This window comes from Mytilus edulis, chromosome 2 (assembly GCF_963676685.1).
Source record: "Mytilus edulis chromosome 2, xbMytEdul2.2, whole genome shotgun sequence".
NCBI lineage: Eukaryota > Metazoa > Mollusca > Bivalvia > Mytilida > Mytilidae > Mytilus > Mytilus edulis.
This window is the reverse complement of record NC_092345.1, coordinates 88072093-88081193: the sequence shown is the minus strand read 5'-3', so window position 1 is coordinate 88081193 and position 9101 is coordinate 88072093. Positions and strand designations below refer to the sequence as shown.

General features: G+C 33.6%; 2 protein-coding genes across 2 annotated transcripts in view; one reads left to right on the top strand and one right to left on the bottom strand.

Moving 5' to 3' along the window:
- Positions 1-3782: 3782 nt before the first annotated feature.
- On the bottom strand, positions 3783-7597 carry LOC139513299 (piggyBac transposable element-derived protein 4-like). The gene is made up of 3 exons (XM_071301664.1): positions 6883-7597; positions 5541-6274; positions 3783-4961 (listed from the first exon to the last, which is right to left on the bottom strand). Exons 1-3 carry the CDS (start codon positions 7289-7291, stop codon positions 4428-4430), a joined length of 1677 nt encoding a protein of 558 aa, XP_071157765.1. The 5' UTR covers positions 7292-7597; the 3' UTR covers positions 3783-4427.
- Positions 7598-7600: 3 nt separating this feature from the next.
- LOC139513298 (chitin synthase chs-2-like) overlaps positions 7601-9101 on the top strand; it is a 51420-nt gene continuing 49919 nt past the window's right edge. The window contains exon 1 of the mRNA XM_071301663.1: positions 7601-7705. Coding sequence (XP_071157764.1) covers positions 7653-7705 — 53 coding nt within the window. The 5' untranslated portion in view covers positions 7601-7652. The remainder of the gene's footprint in view (positions 7706-9101) is intronic.

Below are 9101 nucleotides of genomic sequence, written 5' to 3'. Positions count from 1 at the left end.
CAAACTACTTAATTCTTAATATTCAAAAGTAAATAAGAATTTTATAATTATAGGCTACAATATCCTGAATATGTGTGAAATGTAACGAATACGAATATTTATAGTGAAAGAGATGTGCATTTACCCTTGATGCCTTCTGAGAATCCGTCTACAGAATTTTGTTTAAAACCTATGGGTTGTTGCTATTAAACATTTCCGTTAAAACTATGTGAAAATATAAGGGGGTCACCGGATTCCTTTTTTTTCCAGTTGAAAATAATCAGTCTCACTTTCGTAGCGTGGAAAAGGTAAAAAAAATAATAATTTTAACGTCGTAAAATTCTATCACTCATACATAAATGATGAAGACAGCAAATATGAATCCGGTGACCCCCTAATATATTCCTATCGTTAAAATGAAAATGTTTACAGCAACAGAATATTATTTTTGAATAGACTTCTGTGGACAGATTTTCGGAAAATTTCAATTTAAAGTGGGAAAAGCATATTCTCTGACGCGTTTTCCTTCAGTAATCCTTTGCACGTAATCGACATAAACTTGGAAGTATAAAAACTTCTTATTTATGTATTTTTTTTTAACATTCTGACGATTCCAACGAATTATATAAATGCGTACTAATTTTCAACAAAATCTGAAATATCTTGCTTGAAAGTGAGTTCGACTCCGAACCTAATTTACTTTGATAGTCAGGTCAGTTTTCTTTTCTTGCCGAGTCTGTGTTTTTTTCTCATGGAACTGTTGCTTCATGTTCTTATAAAAACTGTGCATCACAAAAAAGACAGGGGTGTTGAATGTTGCGTTTAATTTCAAAAATAAATCAAGAAAATATTGTCCAATTATGCATTCTTTGCCTTAAAAAAAGTATACATTATCAGGTCAAGTTTATTTATGAAATTTTATAAATTGGGACACGTTCGAAAGGAATAATAATCATGCAAACGAATGCAGCCCTTTTGAGAGTAACGAATGTTATGCAAATAAAGGACCCTCATAGAAACTACGATGGCGGATTCACAATGGAAAATAATCTTCGATAATGTGAAGGTCAGGATTATACATTGCAATCACAACAAAAGATAGGACAGTACTGGTATTTTGGAAAAAATTTTGATTCCGCTAATTTATTGAAACACTAATTTCGAATGAATGCGGTTGGGTAGTTTAAAAAATTTCGACCAAAACCATGGTATCAATTTTACCTGACGGCAACTATACATATTTATATGTATACTGTTATAACTAATACAACAAAGGAAATTTAAAAAAAAATACTTTTAAGTTATACTTTTTCCGGGAACTTAACTTTTTGTCATTTCTTCGGGTAAACAATTAACACTGCATGCAGATTCGAAAAAAAGAAAAACGTTTAGTCTGTGGGAGTGAGTGATAAAAGACTTAAATTGATGTCAGAAATGAATAAGAAATTTTAGACAGCCATTCTAGGGTATCTTCTTGACATAGGTATAACAAAATGGAACCATTTGATGGAGAATACTTTGATCTAATCATGTTTAGAATATTGTATGCAAAGTTACTTGTAAACTGGTTAAATATTATATTTGAGTGGCTCTTGAATTTGTGTGAGATGTCCAAAATCTCGGCTTGTATATATAGTTCAAGCACGGTCCGGCAATTTCGTGTGCCTTTAAGTCCAATGAGCGGACTCCGGACGGATTGAAATACCGGTAAGCATCATATAATTGTACATACAATTGTCTTATCGGCATGATAGTACTATACATGTATTCTTGCACAAGCAAACAAATTAGCAAAACTTTTTATCAATGCATCACAAGATTGTTCTGTTTTTCGTTTAATATATTTTATATAATGTCCGTTCCTGTCTCGGGATGTTTCTTGATAAGTCAGAAACATGAACAAATCAAAACGACTTCAGGACATGACCCTTTACCAAGACTTAGTGCTCATCCTTATTGGTCACGGCTAAGTACATTACCAAGCGGATTTTTTTAAAATATGTATAGAGGCGATTATTTGATCTTCAGAGGAGCAGGGGAGACAGTTTTCCGGATTGATATTCTTTTTTCATTTTTTGCTACATGTAATACAAATTGTTTTCATTAATACTTATTCCCTTATTGTAATGCATTTTGTTGGACAAAGTATTCATTTTCACAACGACTTGGGCCTCGTTATTCATAATGCCATAATATTCATTTTCACATTCCTACCACCCCCATTCTTCCATCCTCAGAATTTTAAATGGTCATCACCTAAAGACTGGATTTCGGTGACCGTCAACGGTATCCATGACTTCGTAATGGCTATGGCCGCACCTTACTGTTGCATAAGTTTACAAAAAAAGATCAAGAAATACTTTCAGAATATATGTTAAAAGCGGGAAAAAATTAACAAGAAAAATGGGTCCTTTATATCATAAATTATAAATATATGTCTGTTTTAAGTAAAACACTTGATAAATTTCATGCTTCCGTAGACCTTTTCTGGATTTACTTTCATCATGCAGAAATTCTTAAAATTAAATATTTAAAAGCAAAGAATGTTTAAGAAGCGAAACATGTGAAGACAGTACATGATCAAAAGTATTCGTCACCTCTATTTTTTTGGCCATATATTTATTTCATGTAAAAACAACTTTTTTTCTTCTCAAAAAATTAGTTTTTTTTTTGGCCATATATTTATTTCATGTAAAAAACAACTTTTTTTTCTCAAAAAATTAGTTTTTTTTTGGACAAAAAAAAATCCCAATAGAAAATAAAAAAGCTCCACAACAAAAATATAACCAATTGAAGAAATAAACCTGTGAAAATGTGGCACCAAATTGCCTATTATTCAGCTAGAAATTACCCCAATGTAGCAATTACCAAACATCTTCTTTGAGACCATTTGACGTGATGAATGAAATCGTAATTGCCTTCAAGACCTTCAACAGTGACGAGCAAAACCCATATCGTACAGTAAGAATCCGAAATGACAAAGTGTGAAACATTTAAAAAAAAAACAAAAAAAACCCAACGGATTGATTAACGAACAGCAAAATTCAGATATGATAGCTAAATATACATGACATCATTGTAACGTCATAAAAATGGCTAAATGACGTCATGAAAAATGAAAAAATGAAACGAGAATGAAATGGCATTGACAGAATATCATTAAATTATGCTTTTATTGCTTAAAATCAATATTTATTTTATTAGCCTTAACATCGGCCATATCGGCCCATTGGCAGTTAAAGAACAACTAAATCGGCCCAATCGGCCCTTTGGCAGTTAAAGACAACGTCAATCGGCCAGATCGGCCCATTGGCAGTTAAAGGTAACGTCAATCGGCCCAGATCGGCCCGCTGGCAGTATAAGGGTTAAAAAATGCTGTTATTTCATCTAAAATCGATTTTTTTTCAAAAAATATTGTGAAGTAACTACACGATCGATTTTTATGAAACAAACACCACAAGATGTAGAAATGTTTAAACTTTTATTGTTTATTTGGAATCGGCCATATGATATAATTCAGGCTTATTTTTTGTTTTTGATAGTTGAACACAAAGAAAAATATTTCTTGAAAATTTTGCTATGCATTTTAATCAAAATTAAATCGTAAATATTTTTGATTGTGTTTACCTCATCAAAAAAGGAAAAGGATCCTCACGAAAATTAAGGCCAAATGAACAGAACCAAATTAAACATTTCTTCATCTTATGGTTTTTATTTGGTAAATATCGGTTGTGTGGTTACTACCGTACGCAGTATTGTTTTGAAAATTATCAATAGGACATTTTTTTTTCAAGTCAAATTTGAGTTTTGTAAGTAATAAGTACCATTTTTTTCCAGTCAAAATTGAATTTTGTAAATAATAAGTATCATATGTAGTGAAGTTTAATAGTCATATAAATAAAGTACAGAATCAATCATCACGGAGTGACAATCACAGAGGTACAGAGGGTGGCCTAGTTACCGGGCATTTATAAAGTATGTATTTTGTTTTCTTTTTCAGTCTGTATTTAAGATGATCAACTGTACATTCATTTTAGTGTACTGATAGCTATCAAGATCAAATGGTTCTCTTGTAGAATGGAGCTAATGCACTGTCTTATAAAGAAGAAGATGATTAATTTATAATAACTTTGAATCAAATAAAAATTAAGGGAGCCAAAACTTAACAGACGAACGACGACAAAGTCATATATACCAAAATACGATAGCATTGATTATTAAACACCATGCATGTCAGGTCTGAACACAGAGTAGAGAAGAAAGATTACTCATTACATATTTATTGACACAATTTGGCAGCACCAAATTAAGCCCATGTATTCTGTCTTTTTTCTGAATTCTACAAGAAGTATATGTTAATGGTATTTATAACAAATTTTGGCAAGTTTGATATGTGTTTTCAAATGCACAACATGAATTGCTCTATAATTTCAAATCATTCTGACTCATTATTCTTCCGTGACAACTCCGATCCCAATATTAACATGGAATGTGTTGTGACATTCAGCTGAACATAAATGTTTATCACATTTTTCACATCCCATTTGTGTTGTTTTACGCTTCTTCTCTCCTGTTTTTGTGCAAAGTTTGCATGTGGAACGTTTGCGGCCCAATTTCAAATGAGCGTGTGTTGCTCGCGGTCTCATTGGTGGTGCTGGTGTCCTCAATCGTGCGAAATTCCCTATAAGTTGTGTTGACAAATTTATCCTGAAGTCCAATTGCCTATACCTCTTTTTAGTACGGGCTACTTGCGGAACCTCTGTTTCTGCCTTTACAATAAATGAGTTCACAATACAAAGATCTATTATGAAATTCATTAAATATTTCCACCATTTTTTAGATGGCCTACCAATTGAATATTTTGCACGTAATTGATCAGAGATGTCAACCCCTCTGAAATTTTCCTGGTAATTTGTAACTACGCGCGGCCTTGTAACGCGGGCATTTGTCCCATCTTTCTGTCTCCGGTTTGTTGTATCTACCTACAAATAATTAAAATCATTTAACTATAAAAACTTTAAAAAAAACATTGGCAAGTATTTCCCTACAAAAAAAATAATTCACTGGAAAAATAAATAATTTTATTTCATACTTTTCATAATTAAGACATTTAAGGCTGAAATAAAATTTGAATTGATCACTTAATACTATTTGCAATCTTCTCGTTCTTACACACTGTGCTGGTCTGCAAAAGAAAAGTAAAAAGGAGACTTTTTTTATAATTAATGCGTACTGAATTCCTTTATACTAAATTCCTGAAAACTGCGTACCATGCCGTTCCGTTTGCGTATACCAATTACACCTTAAACTACCCTGAATAAGGATGGGGACGGGTAATATCCTCATCTAAAGTATTACACAGGGTCCCCAAAGAAGAACCTGTTATAACTTAGCTATGAGAAATATATGAAAAAAGATCTGAAAAAGAAGGATGTAATTATGATAATGATGATATATATGATGTAATAATGATAAAATGACGACGACGACAATGGATGATGATGATGACGACGATGATGATGATGATGATGATGATGAGTTGATGATGATGATGTGGTTACCTCAATCAATGACTCATTGGAAGCCACAACATTAACTGGTTTCTTGTCCATCCAAACAACGCCCACCATATTGTCTGTTTGTCTTCCTACAAACTGGCCAGTTTGCATCCTCGGGGCGTTCTTTAAATCTTGTGGAAAGCCTTTTCTGTTCTGTCGAATGGTTCCACATCCATATATTCCATTGCTTAACAGATCTTGCAATAATGGTATTGAGGTAAAGTAACTGTCAAAATACAAATGATGGTTTTTATGATGTAGATCTTCAGCCAATTTCTCCACAACACGATGTCCTAAACCCTTTGTACTATCAACAGCCGTCTCCTTTCCCATATAAATATCAAACTTGTGACAATATCCAGATTTACTATCGCACCTCATCCACACTTTGAATCCCCATTTGGTGGGTTTTGATGGTATATACTGTTTGGCTACCGATCTTCCTTTATAAGCCACCATAGCCTCATCAATGGCTTGGTTTTTATTTGGGTTGTATCGTGCTGCGAAGTTTTGGAGAGATGAATCAATAAGAGGGCGTATCTTGTGGAGCTTATCGTGCCCAGGTTGGTCTACAGGGACATCAGTTTCTATATCATTACAATGGATATATTGGTTGAGCTTTTCATACCGTTTTACTGACATGACTTCTTTAAACCCCTGATTCCCTAAATACTTATTATTGGACCAGTAAAAGGAATAATCAGGAAGCTGGTTTATTCCCATTAATATCTGCATCCCTGAAAAAATATACGTGAAATACTAATTCCAGTTTCAACATAAATTACCAAATAAAGTACATGTTGCGTATTAAAATAATACAGCATTTACTTTTCTTTTCAGAATTTTTCAGATCTTTATTTACCGTGACAACAATGTACAACAATGTACAGTTAAAACAAAATGCGCACTATGTGACCTTTCTTATTTTAGGAATTTTGTTTTGGTATTGACAGGTGCCCGTCATGTGACACACATTTTTTTGACGTCATTTTACGTCCTTGACATTTTTGTTTTGTTTTTCTAACGTGTACATGTTGACGTTTTGTTTTAGTGTAATTGCATTAAAAACCGCATGTAAATGATTTTTATATTTCGCTAGTTTATTATCTTTGGAATGTATATGTTCTTCTTTAATTATGGTAAGTCTATTCAACTTTGCAAAGGTTTATGATGGCAAATTGAAGTGAATTTGGAATTTTTGCCTGTGTTTTTATGTACATAGTATGTGCAAATATTTAACCAGATATATATCTGGCAAACAGGATTTTCTGGTAAATTTTAACTTTGAAAGGTGTGGAATATAGTTCTTATTATTTTGAATAATATTAACTTATGAAAAAAGCACCTATAAAAGCCGAAATCTCATCCCGGGTGGTATCACTCCAGAGTGGGTCGGGGCCATTTTGAGCTGCATATTGATTTGTTTGGCTTACAATTTTCTCAAGCATATTATCGTCGAAGAAAAGCTTGAAATACTCAAGCTCACTGGCATTAGGGTTCAGATTGTGTGATGGACCAGTGATCTGAATAAAGGGGTCTATGTCAAGTTCTTCGTATGTTTCTCTCCAAACAAGTTCTGCATTTTCGGGAGCTGCATCGTCCTCGTCATTGGCCTCTTCATCTGATACCACGGGTGTATTGTCAGGGGAACCATGATCGACTTCAGCATTATAATTCTCCAGCCATTCATCCCCACTTGATAATTCATTGTCGTCACTGCCCTCATCAGAGTATAAGCTGTTTTGCTCAGACATGTCAGCGTCAGTGAAAAACGGCGGACATTTTGTTTCCGAAATATCTGCTACAGCTGTCGTCTGCTCCAAAAATATCGTACACTGAACGTTATTCGATCATAAAATTTTATTAAAAACAAAGGGGAAGTTTTCAGCAACTCGTTTCTTTTTACAATTTCATTATTTTCGCCTTTAAATTAGAGTAATACCGATTTTACTGTGATGTGTAGAAATGTGTAATTGCGGGGCAAAGGGGTATGTGTAAAAATGTGTAATCGCGTGGGAAAGGGGTATGTGTAAAATGTGTAGTTGCGTGGCAAGGTATTAAAGAATTCACTTACAGAACGAACAACATAAACCAAAGATATACGCAGCTGCCACTATGTGGCATGAAGAAATGCACGAGATGGTACAACTTTTAGTATCAATATTCAGGTCAGTTTATCAAATTAGTGAATCAGAAATGTGACGATTTTTAAAGTATTTTAACCATTTGGTTTTCATTCTTTTGGATTTTTGTAACTCATCATACAAAAATTAAAATGATTTGATTTTCCCCATTTTAGATTTGCTAACATCATTCAGGAGTGTACAAATTCCCGCAAATTTGTATAACAGATTGAAGAAAAAATGAGGATATGCATTTTAAAGATGTGATAAACATTAGATTTGTACCATTTATTTTAACCTTGCGGTCCTTACCTGATTTTGAAAGAGATATTGATTTTGAAAGAGAGATTGATTTGTCATCATTCCTAAATGTCAGTACAAACAAGATGTTCCTTTCGTAACTTCGGCATGTGCAGATTTCTCAGAATGGCGTGCTGGTGAGATGAAGCCTTCAGTCGAACAAGGTATTTTAAATACTTTACCGTACAGCCTTCAATAATGAGCAAAACCAATATCGAATAGTAAGCTATGAATGCCTGATACGAACAAATTAATGAAAACTACTCGCCTGATCCATGTACAAAACAATTAACGAAAAAATATGATGGACGACATTTTTAAGAAGGTCCTCCCCCTAAAATTGAAAATGGCTTAACTCATCAGATCGACTCAAAGCACCAAAAAATCAACTAACGAAAAAGGTAAGACACAATTATCTAACCAATCAGCACGCATCCAATGGATTTAGTGTTACACCTTGATAAAAGTTTGATAAAATAATGACCATGTGTAATGCCTAAATATAAATACCGACATGATGTCGGACCGTACGTGTACAAAGTGGATAACAATATTCATATCTATTTTGATCTGAGCGTCACTGATGAGTCTTATGTAGACGAAACGCGCGTCTGGCGTATACAATTAGAATCCTGGTACTTTTGATAACTATTTACACCACTGGGTCGATGCCACTGCTGGTGGACGTTTCGTCCCCGAGGGTATCACCAACCCAGTAGTCAGCACTTCGGTGTTGACATGAATATCAATTATATGGTCATTTTTATAAATTTTCTGTTTACAAAACTTTGAATTTTTCGAAAAACTAAGGATTTTCCTACCCCAGGAGTAGATTACCTTAGTCGTATTTGGCACAACTTTTTGGAATGTTGGGTCCTCAATGCTCTTCAACTTTGTATTTATTTGGCTTTTTTTTTTTTAACTATTTTGATCTGAGCGTCACTGATGAGTCTTATGTAGACGAAACGCGCGTCTGGCGTATAAAATTATAATCCTGGTACTTTTGATAACTATTAGGTATGGTTCAATAAAAAAATCAATATTAGTACATATAAAACAATATACTAAGACCTTATTACAATGTTAAAGGAGTAGGTCCAGTAAGACACCTTTTTGGCCCCAAAGTATAGCAGTTTTACAA